General features: G+C 37.3%; 1 protein-coding gene across 1 annotated transcript; it reads right to left on the reverse strand.

Moving 5' to 3' along the window:
• Positions 1–10,303: 10,303 nt before the first annotated feature.
• Positions 10,304–12,571, reverse strand: zgc:162730 (uncharacterized protein LOC564559 homolog). Its single transcript, XM_046863667.1, has 2 exons — positions 12,418–12,571; positions 10,304–12,209 (listed from the first exon to the last, which is right to left on the reverse strand). Exons 1-2 carry the CDS (start codon positions 12,445–12,447, stop codon positions 11,157–11,159), a joined length of 1,083 nt encoding a protein of 360 aa, XP_046719623.1. The 5' UTR covers positions 12,448–12,571; the 3' UTR covers positions 10,304–11,156.
• Positions 12,572–18,247: the final 5,676 nt, after the last annotated feature.

Here is an 18,247-nt window from a genome sequence, read left to right on the forward strand (position 1 = left end):
TTTCACTTTGAGGAAAGTTTTTGTATCCGGGTTTTTTCGTAAAAAGTGGGGAGCAATTTTTAATAGAATTTTAACAGTAAATTTGGAAATGCCTATAACTTTTAATTAGTCAACATTAAACCAAGCTCTGTGTGAACTATTTTGTAACCCTAAAAGATGAGTCCTGACTATTTATGGATCGTTTTCTTTTGCAACAAAAAGAAAAGATATTGGATTAAGAGCCTTGTGCCATGAAACCTTGAGTCAGTGGCAGGTTAACCTCTTCGTTTGGTTCATCTGGATTAAAAGCAGAAACTGTCTGGTGTCTGGTGATGAAGGTCTGAAATACTGATTTCATGGAAACTTCTGTTGTGTAGACGGTATTACGAAGAACAATTGCATCATGATTTGAATTCAACTGTGTGTGCTGAAGTAGGAAGTAGCTAAAGAAAAAGACTAAAAATATATTTTCAACTTCCTTCTGCATGCCCGTGTTGACAGATGCTTTCAGTGCGTTCAGTCTGTTCATGAACAGTTCAGTGAGCTTATACTTGTTTGTTTAAATATAAAAATCTGTAAAATTAGCAAGCATTTCTACCTCGTACAGTAGTCTGTAAACATATAGCTGTCTCTTACATCAGCTTTTTTCGACATATGTAAGGAAAAAGCTCAAATGGAATGCTTTAGCTACACTGAGATGGAAACAAATGAGACAAGTAGTCATATAGTGCTAACAGAAGTGGTTAGAGCCGTGCAACCACTGAACCCCATAATGGAATAGTGTATTTGGTTAGACTTGTTCTTTACACTGTAATGAGAGCTAGGGTGGAAAAAGAGGTAACAGTAAGAGTATTTTCAGAAGTGATTCTATTGCCTTTGTTTTTCCGAAAGCCTCAAAGGTACAATCACTCCTTTTAGAAGAACAAAGATTTTTCAAAACAAAGATCTTTCATATGAAGATTTTCTTTTCTATTTTTTTTCAAATATTACTAATTCTTTATATTTAGTTAAATAAACACACTATGTTTTGGTTTTTATATAATAATAGGATTTGTACTGAACAGGCAGCCCCCAACTACGAGCTATTTTTGCTTAAATATGCACGCCGTGTTTATGTATACACATTAAAAATCAAGGATAAACATGTTGAGTTAGCCACAAGGATGGTTTAGCCACTTAAATGGTTTTAATAGTTCTTAGAAGTTAAACAAGTATACATTCCGTCTAAATCAAAACCAAGACGCACAATGTTATCCATTGTTCTCGCACTGTCAATAGTTCAAATCCATTCCGTCTTGTTATATTAAAGAAGCCTGGATTGTTTTCCACTCAGGACATGAAAAATTTGCTAACGCAGATTTCCAAAAAAGCCTGATACATCTGGGGAGGAGGTCTAAGTGGTCTATTCAAACCACACTTCTATTCGTACTTCCCTCTCAAAATTCACACACCTGTTCAAATATCCAACTTGACCACACAGGTCTTAAAAGAGGGATTGTTACTTTCTGTACACTGCCGTGTCATGTGTAGTGTTTCAAAACACACCAGCCAGAAATGATTTCAGACTCAACAAAAACAGAATTATAAGGCCTTGATTGAACACTGGCCATTTGGCACTGCTCTGAAACCACTGCCATCTCAAGTAGTATGCAGGACCCGGCGTGGTATTTATTTATTTATATTTTTTCACGGGGCCCGAGTTAAGGGAATGTAGCTTGTATGTGGTGTGCGAATACAAATAAGCTATTGGACCAAACATAACCAATGCACATAACAAATTAAGGATAAGTGCTTAAACACTTACAGATGTCAGTTGCGATAACTGTTTACAAGGTCAGATTTCTGTATTGATGCAAAGTTCATGGTTCAGCTATCTCAATGTCAAGACTTCCTGTCTGTAAGACTCCCACAGAGTGAGAGAGTAAATATGCTCCATTACTGTGTCTCGGTTTGCTTGCAGTGTGCTGATAGTCGGAATCTACACAAGACTGAACAGCATATTTAGCTAACAACTGCCCAAGATCTTCCAATCAGGTCTAGGAGCAAAAGCAGCATTAAACAAAGAGCAGATTGGAAATTAGAAACACATGGAATTAGAAACACATGGAATAAATATGGCTTTCAAGCACTTTCACAAGATTAAAGCCTAAATAAGCATGTGTATCTGATATTGATTGGAAAATATGCACTCTTGCAGAGTGTAGATTCTCAAGATGTTGCTGCAAACCATTTAATATAAAAGGTAAAAAAAGAGAGTTTAAAAGACCCTAGAAAGGGTGTATTTACCAGTACATAAGTTCTTTACAATTAAATATCTGGAACAATCTTTGGGCATGGACCTGAGGAAGTAGAATGCGTCAAGGCCACTTTCAGTAACGATCAAAAGCATGTCTTGACTTTGCCATGAGTGGACTTCACCCCATCTACAAAATCTAACTGGCAAAAGAAAATAAGGTGGCTGGTAGTTTTCATTCTCTTTTATGGGTTAGAGGTTTGAGGCAAGTAATATAGGAAGCTTGTGTGCTTTTTGCACATAGTACATATGACAAATGCCTACTTCAGTCTCATTATCATCACCCATAATGACGAACAAGAACCACCTCTCAGCATCATCCGGTCCCATTCACATACCTTCTATGGTCACGTAACCCATCACAACTCTCTGAGTAAGACCATCTTCCAAGGCACAGTGGAGAAAAGCACTGCAGGGGTCACCAGTGCAAATCCTAGCAGGACATTGCCAAATACTCTAATGTCACCCTTCTACAAGTTGCTAAAGACAAAGAACAGTGGAGACACCTCACTTCCATTTAACTAACCCATCCACCTCAAGGCTCACATTCTGTCGAATGCTATCTGTACGGGTAGTTTTTTAAATTACTCAAACATTCCAGTCATCTTAAACTGGCCTGCTGTGTAAAAATTCCCAGGAAGTCAAACCATCCTCTCATGCATCAACACAGATGACATCTATGATATCACATTTTTCCCAATCTGAAATACTTGACCTGTACGTGCATGATTTTATGTGTTGTGGTGCTGCCACATGATTGACAAGCTGAATTAGTGAATATATGTTCACTTTTAAGTTTTTTTTATACTTATGAAGACTTGGAATGGTTAAAATGAAAGACAGATCATTGTTTTATTTGTAAGTTTTACTATGGATCAATTAAATGAAACAAGCCAAATAAGCAGCACGTGAGACTTAAACGAGAAGACACTGAGAGCATCATTACTGTATAGTGACCCCATTTCTAGAGCTATGAAGTCACATAACATTGTACACTGAAGTCATTATACTACCAAAGGTATGTAGATACTTGATCATCACACCCAAGTGTTTGTCAAACATTCCATTTTAGAATGAGTCCCCCTTCACTGCTATAATAGCCACCTTTCTTCTGGATGGACTTTTCAGACTAGATTTTGGAACCTGTAGGAATTTGTGCTCATTTAGCCAAAGGTGTCTTAGTGAAGCACTGATGTTGGACAAAAAGACCTGTCATGCAGCAATTAATCTTGAAGGTGTTAACTAGGGTTGAAGTCAGAACTCTTGGCAAACCATGCCTTTATTGACTTCATTTTGTGCACAGGGACATTAATACCCTGGAACAAATGTGGGCTATTTCCAGCTATCAATAGCAAATCTTAATGCTACAGCTTACTAAGACATTCAAGACAATGTAATTCCTCCAGCTTGGTGAAAAAAGTGTTTTGAAGAACCATATATTGATATGAGAGTCAGGTATCTACATTTTTTCTGCAGATTTTAATATAGTTCAAATGGCTGGTGAGACAAGGCACTGGTTCATTTCCTTTAATCAAGAATGCACCCTTATTAATCATCAGCAATCCTCAGCATTTTTTTGTATTCCTTGGGACTTCCTAGGTATTAGCCGCCATGCTTGATGTCTTGATTACTTGAAAAGTGGACAAATTCATTGCTTGAAGAATTCTTGCCACATAGACCCTGTGACACAGTAATACACTGTAAGCATCGATAGAACTGAAAATTCCTCTTGCCGACATGCTAGATCAGGCTGTCATCACTTATATAATCTATGTACAGTACACATACAGTACCCACTATGTTGTAAATGGCACAGGCTCCAAAAGCATGGTAGTTTGCATAAGATACAGTGGGAAGAAATTTGTTTTTTTTAAACTGAGACAGGAATGTAATTAATTCGCCAAGAATGTGGTAAAAAAAAACATTGTGCAGATCACAAAGTGCAACAAAACCTGTATCTACATATGAAATATTCATAGTGCTTTAGACACACTATTAGCTGAATTAATATTTGCTTGAATGTGTAGGTGCACTAATGAAGTGGTCAGTGAGTGTCGGTCCATCATGAACAAACCTGTGATGAAAGTGGACAAAAACTAAAAGATTTCTGATATGTCATGAGACACATGAGACCCTGCAAATATCCAGACTTAAAAGAGAAACATGGTGGGATTATTCCCATTACAGTCATATGGCAGTAAAAAATAGCAGTCATATAGCAGACAACTAAATTTAGTGAAAAGAAATTGAACGTTCAAGATAATTGTTAATAGAAGTCCTGTGATGACTATAATATGACCAGAGTATACAGTAGTTCCTCATTCTGGAGAAAAACAATCTCAAAAACTGCCCTAATTCCATCTTATTTAAGTTTCTGACAGCCAACAATTTCAATGACTACTCCCTCAGAGTAATCATCTGTGAAGCATTGTGGGGCAATTTGCTTCATATCTCTTGGGTGGGGGCATGGTTGTAGCAAACTCATGCTATAATTTAAACTGATGCACATCAGTACGGGTCACTCCCAATGGATAAGACCCTCAGTGATGACACTTTTTTACCAGCCCTTAAAGAGAACTCCTGTGTGTTCTTTTTTTAAACAAGCAACTGATAATAATAATAATAATACTGTGAGACAAAGAGGTGTATAGGGTGCTTGTAGACCAGTGATAATAAGAGAAGAATAGCAATAGTAGAAGTTTTGTTTGCAGACACAGTGAGGCAGAGACAGCTAGTGTAAAATTTGGAAGAAGCTTTAGGAGACTATTTTATAACACATAAAACTAGCAAGGACTTTACTTGCAACAGGAGCAATAGTGATATACTGGGAACCAAGTATTAATATTGAGGGTAATTCTATTGTATTAGGCAAGCTTGGGTTTTCTAATATCTGTGAATGTGCTAATGGTGAACTCCTTATAGGTCAGAGATACTGGTAATATTGCAGAGGTGTGAAAGTGAGCAAAAGCGATTGAGTGCATTGTGGCAATGTCGCTTACAGCAGTTTATAGTATTTTAAAGCTGGGCGTGCAAGTGGTGCTTACAAAATGCAGCTAATTTTAAGGGGATGTCTGGTCTTTCAGGATAGAAGGGTGTCTATAGGATATGTACTATGGTCACAGGCGGCTAGAAATAAGCTTTCTATTTACATAATATCTTTGATAATATACTTTGAAAGTAATTATAATTATTATCCCATAGTAGGCATAAGAGCAATAGACATGACAGTTAAACAATTCAATACAATTTTAGTAATGTAGAGTTTTTATTGGCTAAACATCGTCTAAAAAGAAAATTCACAGAAATCTGATCATAGAATACGACATGATTTACAGAGTTGCTAGTTCAAAAATAGTCTTATTCTGTGTCCCAATGAACCAGGGTTAGAAGGCCTTTGTTGATGAAGACTTCAGTGTACTTTTTAAGTCGCTCTGGATAAAGGCGTCTGCAAAATGACCAAATTATCATGTTACTTTGTCATGTAGTAAAGAATGCTTATGTATTTACACAAGATGGACCATTTTCCAGGAAAGTAGACATTTTTAAGGAAGTGGAATCTTGTTTGTGTGTACAAATAGCTTCAATACTTGTGCTAGCACTTGTTTTCTTACTGTATGTGATCAACCATCTTAAAAACTGACATGCTAGAAAACATATTAATAACTTCTAATTGTTTTCCTTAATCATTCAATCATAATTGTTTCATGATTGACATCTGAAAACGGTTTGTTTTGGTTCTGCTTTTACATTGAACTAAGCAAGTGAGCTATGCTGAGGCAAAAACCACCTTGATTAACAACATTATAAAAAGAAATGTAACTTAGCTGGTTAGTTAACTTCACATAATTATGTTCCAGTTACACTATAGTGACATATTTACTAGCTAGCAAGGTGTATAGTTAGCTATCTAGCAATTACACCATAACATAATATCCTGAGGGTTTCTGTAGGCCCTTGTTACTGGCAGTCACTAGTGAATGCTATTGAAGTGAATTCTTACATTTAATTACAGCCTTTATGCTCCAAAACATCAAAAAGCTCTAGCTAGCTAGTTTAGCTCACCCAGTTAGTCAATCGATAAACAGTATACTGTATTTCTCAGCAAAATAGATGTTGAAGCTGTGAATGTCGATATCCTCAAGTCTCATACCCTTCTGACAAAACCTTTGTTGCCTGAACTTGCATATGTCAGAAGATCAGCTTGAATCTGACTGGATCTCCAAATTTAATTATTATATTTACACATACCTAATCGACTTACAGTGTTCCTGGGTTAAACGCATTATTATTTTTGTTTGTTTCCTTTTAATGACGATTGATATTAAATTTTTTTTATAGCAAATTATTATGATTAAATTATAGACAAATTCACACCAATACAGTGAACCATATATGAAAGTATGGTATCGATAGTACACATAGTTTCTTACTTTCCACTCGGTTATAAACAATCCCTATAACAACTAATCCCAATCTCCCTTTCTATAAGTAACCGCATTTATACAGTATGAATTCATATTGTGCCAGCTATCCTGCTCTGTCTGATGTATGTGTGCTCAGACCTTTAGCAGACCAGGCCAAATATAAACTACCCATGTTATCTAGCTGACGAGAAAAAGATCTTATTTAATTGTTTGTTTGTTTTTTTGGAAAATGTCTCTACTCTACCCCAGACTTTGTGTATAGCTATATGGGTAATAGTAGTGAGTTCTTGGTCGCTACGTAAAGACTTATTTCTTAGATTGTATGACACGTGCATGTGAAAACTGTTCTGCCAAATTAAACGGGAAAGCTTTGGCTTTAAAATATGATTACACTGTTGTTAAAAACTTCTAACTGACATTATCGGTCTATTTACTTCGCTGAAGATGCATTGTGAAAATTAGGTTTTTATGCAGCAGGTTAAACATAGTTCCTATTAAACACTTTTATTGTTTGGAAAAGACTGTGGCGAAATTAGTTTCAATTCACTTCTAAAGTCTAAATAAATTATGATTCGGCAAACCAACTTTCTTAGGCCTTATAATTGCTTCTTTTTTCTTTTAATACTGCTGCAGTTTCCCTGTAGCCTCACTTAAGCATTTCATTGTACACTTTTACTGACCTCTGTATTTGTCATATGACAAATAAACGTAAAACATGAAGCATATGCTATAACATGTCTAACCCTCTTAATACCAATGAAGGGAGTTTATAAAGATACAGCATACAATGCCATCCTGTACTATCTGTGTACTTCCAACTTTGCAACCACAGTTTGGGGAAGAACCAAATATAGCTGGTTTAGTCATAAAGTGTATGTCTATATGTTATATTATTATTAAAAGGTGCAACTTTACATAAATTGACTTTGGATAGACATAGTCCATGTTCCTTTTTAAGGGATAGGAAAAGAAAGAAAGATACATCACTGCACGGTTTAATATAATTATGCACAAAGGGAACAGCATGTGCGAAAGAAGTAGGAACAAGTAAAGGTCCATTTTCTCAGTGCAGGGCAGCAGAAGGAACTGCAATGAAAAAAAGGGAAATAGTTCGCCACTGACGTCAAAAGCATAGCAGTGGAAGTAATTTCCTTTTATAGCCAGACTCACTCTGTGGTGCATTTTTTTCCTCCAGCGGGACCCGTCGTAGCAGGCTGGGATAGAGAGGGCCTCCCTGATCATGACGCAAACACTATGAGAGGGGTAGCCAAGCAAAGAGGAAGAGGGAAAAATCCTGTACGAAAAAAACCCCTCACACTTTTACTTTTATTCCGAAAAGTAAACGTTAGAAGTATATCCAATGTGAACAAGGAGATTAGATTTCATCCATGGCCTTGCCTTCGACTGGGGAATAAAACACATTTTTATGCAGTTATATAATGATCTGAGGGAAAGTTATGAATCAAGGCCAAGCTATAAACAAATTATTCACAAAATCTTCTCAATCTGGCTATTTAATAAACATCTGCGATCTGGAAAATAGAGGAAATCATGTGACTGTCAAGCAACTATTCCTAAAATAGGTCGAGTTTTACAGGGAACTGAATTGGGATTGTAATATTTTGGAAGGAAACCGCCCCGCTTATCCACAGTGAGAATACTTCCCCACATATGCAATGCATTTGGCAGCAATGGACTCTTATTTAAGCCATCTCTCCCTACTTTTCTCATACTTTTGACCGCATCGTCCTCCGCATTCTCCGTGGCTGTGTTGTTCTTGGCAGTCGAGCACTTTGACAGGCCTTAACAGCACCTTGCGCAGGCAGAACAGAAAGCAGACGTGTTTCCATGACGCTGTGCTCTTTGCGCAATTCATCTTTATGCCCCTTAAGCATGAGACCTACTTCTACTTTTTTACCCTCAACTTCTGCGTAAAAAAAGAAGAACAAAGAAATCAAAGCAGAAACATTAATACATCGAGCATTAATAATTTATGTTGTTCATGAAGCAACTTATATATACTTTATATTGCCCAGTTGGACCAATATGGTTTGTATGATACGAATGTATCCACTCATGCTTTCAGAGATGTAAAATATTCCTTATAATCGGCCAGATATACAGTATATGTAGTACAGATTTTAATTTTTTTGAGTTCTTTACGGTATTTCAAGCACATCAGTTATATATCAATCACTGTCGTTGTTTGCCGTCCAGTGTATGTAGATAAAGGTTTATGAACAGACAACTGGGGTTAAAGTGCAACTCATGAGGCTCTATACAGTTAAACATTAATAACAAAATTATCAGGAAATAGATGACTGACCACTGAAACTTATCTGAGGGTGTGTTTAAATAAAAAAAAAAGCTGTGTCATATGTGGTTTAGGTATTAGGTAGCATGTGACACATATAAAATGGTATTACTATATATATATATATATATATATATATATATATATATATATATATATATATATATATACATACACAATGTGTATAAAATATAGTAATTATTGAATAATTTAGTTTCCGATGAAGGTGAACTGTTGTCAACTACGATATATTCTATTAAATATACAAGAAATGTCAATTGTAAATGATTTAGACACTTTAAAGACCCAACAACTCACAGCTCACAACCTAAGCAAGCATGTTATCTGCGTCGAAATGCGGCTGAAGCCATGATTCAAACCGCATTTAATCAAAAGCGGTGTTTCAAATGAATGGAGATGTATTTGTGGTTTGGTATCTATTAACATACACAGCCTGTATACAGAAGCAGAATTCTATGAGCTCTATGGTTCGCTCACCGTTATTTTGTCTTTGAGACACAGATTTAAGCGACCATAAACCAGCTGTGTGTGTTTACCCTGTCAGGCACAATAAGAGCCCTTGTCCACTGATGCACAATAAATCCAGTGGCTACTTATTTGCTTTAACTGGACCGCCGCCGTTGTTACGGTAACACATCCGGTGTGCCGGCTGACATATAAGAAGGACTAAAATGGGCTAATGTATTTAACTCTTTAATAACATCATGTGGAGAAAACCTAAATGAGATTTTATGATTTTATGATGTTTTGGGGTAATCAGATGTTCTTTTTCAAATTATTTTTACTATTTATTTATTTTGTATTTTTTTTTATATTCAAACAGCACCAAATCAATTCTCTGGTTCCAGGCAATGAGTAAAATGATTACTTTCTAGTTTAAGAGTGTGTAAACAAAGAAGGGAAGTGATACTACACTGAAATGGAATCAAGCATATACAACAAGTGACACAGGAAGGGGTGATGCTAGACATATGGACTACTAGACAAGCACAGCTTATATTTGGTACCTTCCACCCCACCCTAAATCCAACCGCCTGTATTCCGCCTCATAAAGCCAAAATGCAAACACAAGTGGTAAAGAGATGATTTAATAGAGCGTGTGTTACTTTAATGACTTTTAAAATCATATTGAAAATATATATATTTCAATAAAATCCACTTTATTTGTATTTTCTTTAGTATGAGTGTTATACAGTGTGCTGGTTTCTGACTGCTGAGTGTGGAAACAGAAAGACCAAAAAAAAAAAAAAAGACACACACAAATGACCAAAGTAATTTTTCCACATAATTTATTTAATAAATTTTGGGGAAATTATGATATCTATTATTCTGTTTTTTAATACCCCAACAATGTGTGTTGATAAATAAGTAAAAAATACATCGCTATTATTTTAATAAATACTTAATAAATACATTGGTTAAGTCTATACAATTATAAAACAATGGCATCCTAAACTACGGAAACACTGTAAAGATACAGTCCCTGATAAACAACACAAGACAGTCTGGCAGGTCTTGTCTTATTAAAAAAAAAAAAAAAAAAAATCAACAACAACAAAACACCTTTTGTTTACATTTTGTTGTGTGTAAATTATAATTGAGGGAGGTTTTACCAAAAGGCTGTCAAGATCCAAGCCATTATTTCACAATAGGCACATAAGATCATAATGCTTTGGTTAAATGCTACATATCTCCCAGTCGAGGTAAAGTGCATTTCTTAGTGAGTACATGTAATAGCTATCATTTCAGGTTCATCACATTGCTGGTTGAGTAGCCTATAAATCTCATTTGTGTCAACTGATTGTGTAGAACGGGCACAGACACAAACTCTGCTTACGTCAGTAGCACTAATGCGCCACCTGATACATTTGACCGACTTGTCTGTGGGTGAAATCTACCGTAAGCGAGTGGAAGACACAACGGTACAAACTACATAAATGCGATAACAACAAATAAAAAAAAATAAAAAAAACATAGCTTTAGACTGCATGTGTATGGAAATACATTTTCCTATGGCCAGTAATTAAAGCAAATAAATAAGCATATTATTGTTGTAATAAAGAATCTTTGGAAAAGTTTGTGATTTGTAAAATGTCCTTTGAAAAAAAAATACGAATAAAAAAAATCACTCGGAAACAGACATGCGAGCAAAAACTGTTAGGCGTTTGTTGGCTGCGTTTTCGAAGGTGGGAGATTCAGAGCCACTCGAGCTCCCTGTGCTGCTGTAGCTCTCGTGGTCTGAGAGGGACTCGTCTGAAGCGAAGCGTTGAATGCTGCCGTGGCTGAAACCGAAGGCGCTGCTTCTGTTCTCCTTCCCGGTGCATTTGCCAACCAGAGGCTCAAAGTTTGTTCCTTGGCCCCACACACAGTGCGAGGATTTCTGAGGCTCTTTAAGTGGAGGATGGTTATGGACTTCACTTTCACCTCTGATCTGCGGGAAGGGGAACATGTCACGGCTGGTGTCGTTGAATAGAGGGGACAAGATGTCGGCCGGTGGAGGAGACACTGAAGGCGCACGGCTGAAGCCCATGGATTCGTAGGGTACTGGTGGGGAGATACTGCGAGAGCCGAGGAAACCGGCGAAGCTCACACTCTGGCGAAGAACTCGCGCTTGCTGGCCGGCAGTGGCTTGGGTCTTCTGGCTGAATGTTTTCGGAGAGGAAAGCTTCTCCTCGTGGATGAAGTGGCACCGACTCCCATAGGGACAATATCCAAAGTTGTAGAACGTGCGACATGCTTCTGTTTTGTACTTCGGGTGACGGTAGAGGCCTCGGAGCTCGCTCTCGCCGTGCGCAAACTGACACTTGCTACCATATTTGCAGCTGCCGTTCTCTTGAAAACTTCGACACAGCTCAGTCTTATACCGGTTCGAAGGCTGAGGAGCCAAGGGAGGGAATCCGGGCGGCGGCGGAAGTTCGAGTGACTTCATTTTGTTGTTGGGGACGCTGGGAAGGTAGTTGTCAGTCAGACTCATCGACCGGTCGGACCTGAACGGATTCTGCGGCACGTTCTTCGGGCCGTTCCCGCTCCAGATATCGAACGGCCAGCTGAGTGAGTCCTCGCTCAGTTTCTCTGAGCTGAGGCTCTTCGTAGAGAAGCAAGAAGACAGCTGCCGGGGCACCGACGGTTTCGTGTGTTGTTTAGGAAAATCATCTTTCAGGCTGATCTGAAGTAGGTTCTGGAGGAGTAGAAGAAGAAAACACAACAACAACGTGAATAAAACTTCACTCATTCTGAGAAAGCAAACCTCAGCAAGACTGCCACGTAGGTCAAGTGTGTTAAAGCGAACAACAGAGCACACAGGAGGTCATTTCACTCCGAGCGGGACAGAAAAGAGGAAAAAGTGAAGCAAATAAACAAACAAATTGTGTAGAAAAGTAACTTACGCGAAGCAGTTCGTCGTAGTTGTCCGACATACTTCAGAATTGAGTCGTTAGAGTTGGTGTGACAGTGTGGCGAAGCTCTGAAGGCTGAACGGGTGTGTGAGTCTTTATGTGTGCGCGTTGTGACGTGGAGCCGTGTATTTATAGGCGGGCCCTTTTTGCGCGCGTGTGTGTATGTGTACGCGCTCGAGCGCTCGTGCGCGTGCGTGTTGGGGATTGGCAGGAAAACGTTTCAGTTTCGTCGAGGTGTTTTTTTTTGTTTTTTTTTTCATAACCTGAAAGCTCCAGTGCGCCTTTACCGTAAACTTTAAATGTGTCCCGAGGAACTTCTCGGTTCCGGGTAAAAAAAATACAAAAATCGACATTGATCTGAGTGTATAATACACCGGATCATTTATCATCATCATCATCATCATCCTCATCATCATTATAATGCATTCAGGAAAAAAATAATATTCCTTTCCTTGTTTCCTTTTATTTGGTAAGGAGTAAAACGTGTATTCCATGGATAATCACACACACACACACACACACACACACACACACACACACACACAGATAATTTCTTATAATAATAATAATAATAATAATAATAATAATAATATTAATAATAATAATAATAATAATATTAATAATAATAATAATAATAATATTAATAAATTTGCAGTTTGGGGAGAAAATAAATCTTTCTAAAACTGCTTGTAAAAGAATAATGAACATGTACAACCCTCCAACCCCCCCAAAAACACACACACACACACACACACACACACACACACACACACACACACACACATGATATGTGATGTTATGTTATGTTATGTTATGTAGTTTGTTCTCCATTCAGCCATAACCAGGTAATTCAATGCTTATTAGAAACAGAACCTCGGTTCAGATGTCACTTATATTATGACATAACATACATATCATAATAAAAATAATAATAATAATAATAAAAATAAAAAGCTGTCCAATGACTTAAAATGACAGCAAATGGTTTTATTTTTGATTTTTGATTTTTTTACAGAAAATAATATTTACTGCCTCTAAACTTTATTCGTCTCTTTGTCTGTTTTTGGTTGTTGTGGTACAGTTTCAAGTAAAAAAAAAAAAAAAAAAAAAAATGAAGCCTTATTTCTCTTTATCTATTACTTTATGAAAAGCAGTAAATTGTCTGGGAAATGATGCATTTTTGTCTTTCTTTATTATTTCTATATTACTGTTTTTCTAGTAATTTCTTGCAAACTTGCAGGCATATGAGTCATGTTATTGTGCATGTGATTGATGATACATTCTTATAGAAAGTGTACCATAAACGAAAATTCCCCGATTACACCAAGTCAGCCACGTCATACATTTTCAAGCACATTATTTTGCCAGTCATTATCCCTGCCCGTAAATTTGCTAGAAAGCTAAACACGGACACACATTTTCTTAAAAAATATCTATATATACGAGACAAGGCATGTTGAAAATTCCCCTGGTGTCAGTCTGAGAGCTTTTAGGCTTCTGAGCACTCCTGGTTCTTTTTTTGGGAGCTGTCTCAGGAGTATGGAAAGTAAACCCTCCTGACTCACCGAAGGCTATGTGTGCTTTCCTTTTTAAAGTATGTAATAAAAAATGTCACACAGAACATAGTATGATAATGTAACACTATCATTGTATGGGATATTAATGTAGTGCAAATTACTGAAACCGAAAGGGGATTTGTTTTTACTGTATTCGTCATACATACATAAATACATACATATAGAATGAAAAATGGCAAATGACTGTATATGCTACACAAAAAAATTTCCCAGAATACAATTACGTTTCAACCATTTTTCCCCACATATATGTATAATTTCCATGTTGCAGAAATCATTGTGATTCTATGCAAACCTTAGCATTAGGTCAAGTAAAAATGTATGTTTGTTTAACACTTTTGTTAACCTTAAATTGAAATCATTTTACAGGCATACAGCTGGTGTTTAAATAATGATATACTGTTATGTAACCTGTTTCTGAACCTCCTAACCCTTCTTTCCATTCTGGTTCAGCTGCATAAATCTCTTCCTTCTGTTTCACTTCTGGGTAATGGATAAGTTCAGTGTATCTCATTCCCTGAGCTTCATAGAGACTTTCATGAGTTATGGGAAGAGCTGTTAAGTCTTTCTCTTTTCAAGCACATGAATAGTGAATGAGGAAACAAGAAAAACTCCTGCTTTTGCTGTCACCTGAGTTTAAAATGTCTTCCAGACGCCTGGGTAGCACTTCAATCGTTGACGACATCACAAATATTGAAAGATAAATATATTTAATGCTTTTCTGGGCGGAATTCGATACACGCTGTTAAGATCTGTTATGATTCTATCTATCTATTTCAGTCTTTAAATTCGCCGACATGTGATAGACCTGGGCATATGACAATGTCATGCTTACTATTCATATGACTTTGCGTTTTTTTTATAGCACATTTTGAAGCCACATTGCTTTCGACTCATTTAAACAGGAAAAAGGACTGTGCCAGCTCAGGGATATTCTGCATGTTTAAGACTGAGCTGTCACTTTGTGTACTCTGCCTTTAGGATGACCTCATAAACGTGGCTCAGGCTTGACTCAGCAGCTGTGGGTGGTGTTCTTGGGCTTGAGCCCATATTTACAAAGTTCTGAAAAGAGGGAAAGTACCTGCCTTTCCTTAGCTGCATACAACTCAAACTGTATTATGTAATTGAAAGCTTTTAGTTTTTGTAATTATTGATCGATTACAAAAAAGTCTTAAAAGGACACACTTTCTTAAAAAAAAAGGGCAAATGTGACTCTGTTCTTTGTCATTTGGGCAGCATGGTTTGTAAAAACACTGCAAAATGTGCTCTCACCGTGTTTATTTGAAATGCGCATTGCTTAATAAGCCAGCACCATTTTAGGACACTGGGCTTTTCTGCTTTTCTTGCTTTATATCTGTCAGCCACATCATCATGTCCAAGTTACTAACCTGAAAGGAAAGTTCATGTGTTTGCGCTTCTTCACTCGGGTCACTGCACAGCACATTTTTGCGGTAGCCAAGTCTAGCTTTATGCACTAAATACCATTCCTCTTCCCTCTACGCAACCACTTTGTGTATACACACACGGATATAAACCACATATGGGCCACTGTCATATTTAGGACAAAATGTCAACCCTGTTAAAAGTGCAACATGAAGCAAGTAAGTGAAAGATGTATATTCAGCTGACTGCATGAATTCCCCTAAGGGGGTCCAGGGCTCTGTGAAATGTAATCAAATTTCAAATCGTTACAACACACCTTTAATAAAGTGATATGTAACGTGCCCATGATTAAGAACAAAATAAATTCTAATAATACTTAAAGAACTAATAGTTCCTAAGACACAAAATGCCAACTATTGGTCCCTGACTGCAGCAAACTCCTAAATGATCAGACCACATGATGACTCATTTCTGTTGCAGTCTACAGTGCTACCATTTCTTCATCTCTGTGTTTAGTCATAGGTTTTTGTTTTTTTGATTGTTCAGTTATCTTCCACATGTTCCAGTCATCTGATAGAACTTATATTGCTTTGAGAGTCTACAACAACTCTCTGCATGGACTGGATTCTGCTTCATTTGTAAGTTGTTTTGGATCAACCTGAAAATAATGACATGTAAATGAAAAAGAAAGAAAGAAAAAAAGTCATGATTCCGTGGTAAACACATTGAGCAAGATTTTTATGTGCTCCGTTCCTTCTAGTTATAAAGTTACTGTTGTGTCTGGTTCAAAGTTCTAACTGCATTGGAGGTTTGTACAAATAGCCTTTATTTGTCCGTGGGAAAATTTGGGCTTTGGCCTCACAGACAAGCGTGGTATGAGAGTCAAGGCTGGGTGCAGAATCTGCCAGCCAAGAGTGAGCTCCACTGTGATCAACACTCTCATCTTTATTCTCGGCCCCTCTTTCTACCTACCTCTACTTCACAAACATACACTGGGAAGGGGGACTTCAACATTTGTTTTTATTTAAACATTTATGTTCCTGTTCTTGCAAAATATACTGGAACATAGTTCTAAAATAAATGTGAAGAAATACACCATATGGAGTATGGTGTACAGCTTGTAGACACTTGACCATACGAACATATTATTCCATATTACTCAACATTTTCTGTCATAATAACCTCATCAGCAATGTTAGTAAAGGCCTGGGGTGCAGTCGGCGTTCCAATTCGTCCCAAAGTTATTCAGTAGGTTCAAGTTCAGAGCTCTATGGCGAGTCGCTCAAGATCTTCCACGCCATTGTCATGAACAGGTTTGGGCCTCCTAGTTCAGATGACGGAAAAATATAAAGCAAAAATGTTCTTTACATTTGTTTGCCTCCAGTTTTTTATTTGGAGAGCAGAACCACAGTTAGGAGAAGAACCGCAAATGGCTGGAAAAGTAAGGTGTCCCAATACTTTGTTCCATATAGTGGATGTCATGTTGAGTCATATTATCTCTAGTCTACTTCATAACAAACCGCAATGTTTAATGTAATTCAGGGCTCGAGGCAGATGTTCAGTTCAGGTATTTGAAAGAACATGTCCTAAATAAAATAATTTGTTCACTCATTCATTTTTGGGTGGATGCCAGGCATTAGTGAATAATCAATCTACCGTCAAGTCAGGGTGCAATATTATTAATAATAAATGAGTTCCACCTCGAAATTGAAAAAAAAAGGAATAAAAAAAAAAGAAAATGTGATTGAACTGTTTGATATCTGGGGAAATTGAATAAAGCAGAATCATGAAGACAATAATTTATAAAGAGTTCATCTTCAATGAACATCATTATAATACAATTACTGTGCAAAACAATCTTATTTGCTGCTTGCATAGTCTGCTGCACCGTGTGTGTGTGTGTGTGTGTGTGTGTGTGTGTGTGTGTGTGTGTGTGTGTGTTATGATAGCCAACGGGATTTGACATATTTGGAAGTGAAAACTTTCAGGGGGAGGTTCAAATATGGGCAAGTCATTTCCTTTAGATTGGAACAGTTCTGCACGTACCACCCTTTCTTGTATTTTTCTTATGGATGCAGGAAGTGAGTTGAGGGGAGGCATCTGAGCGGGGAAAAACCACAGGACAGAATGAGGTGGGTCGGGAAAAGGAAAAAATTGTGAAAAAAAAAAAATACAAGACATTTTGTACTCTTACAAGCTGTTCTAACTGGAATTTTTTTACCCCTCGACAGATAAACAGACTGATAGAGAAAAGAATTAGGGTTGTGAAAGCTTCCAAGGGATATGCGAGAACATCTGTAACTGTAAATACGTAGCTTCAGGCATAATTTGGTCCAGTGGGGTGAATGATTGAGAAAACTCTTTTAACATCTGTTCAAATATACCAAAAGGAAATCGGAAGAAGGGGATTATGAGAAAGAACGAGAGTGAAAGAGTGTGTGTGTGTGTGTGTTTGTGTGAGAGAGAGAGGGTAGGGAGGATAAGTCTGGTGTGGGAATCTGGTGTGCGTCACTAGTGGCCTCGTGTTTTTGCTGATGTGTATCTGTTATCTTGGGTCTATTCGGTCTGTCAACATTCTCTTGCACACTGATAACACTGCACATCGCTCCCATAAAACTGGCTTCTGCTCCTTTTCAAAGAAAAGTATGCACCTAGCATACAACACATAAAGTCAGCTGAAGCCAAAAAGTTCTGCATTAACAGATCTGCCAATGTGACCTTTAAATCTACTGGAACTGGATGGATTGAAACCACCCCAAAAAAAAAAAACCCACAAAAACTAGCAAAGCGAATGTTCGTATTCCTTATATCTAATTTTCTAATATTTCACAAGGCCCAATACTTCCCTTTAGCTAAACCGC

Source organism: Silurus meridionalis, chromosome 12 (genome assembly GCF_014805685.1).
Source record: "Silurus meridionalis isolate SWU-2019-XX chromosome 12, ASM1480568v1, whole genome shotgun sequence".
In the NCBI taxonomy this organism is placed as follows: Eukaryota; Metazoa; Chordata; class Actinopteri; order Siluriformes; family Siluridae; genus Silurus; species Silurus meridionalis.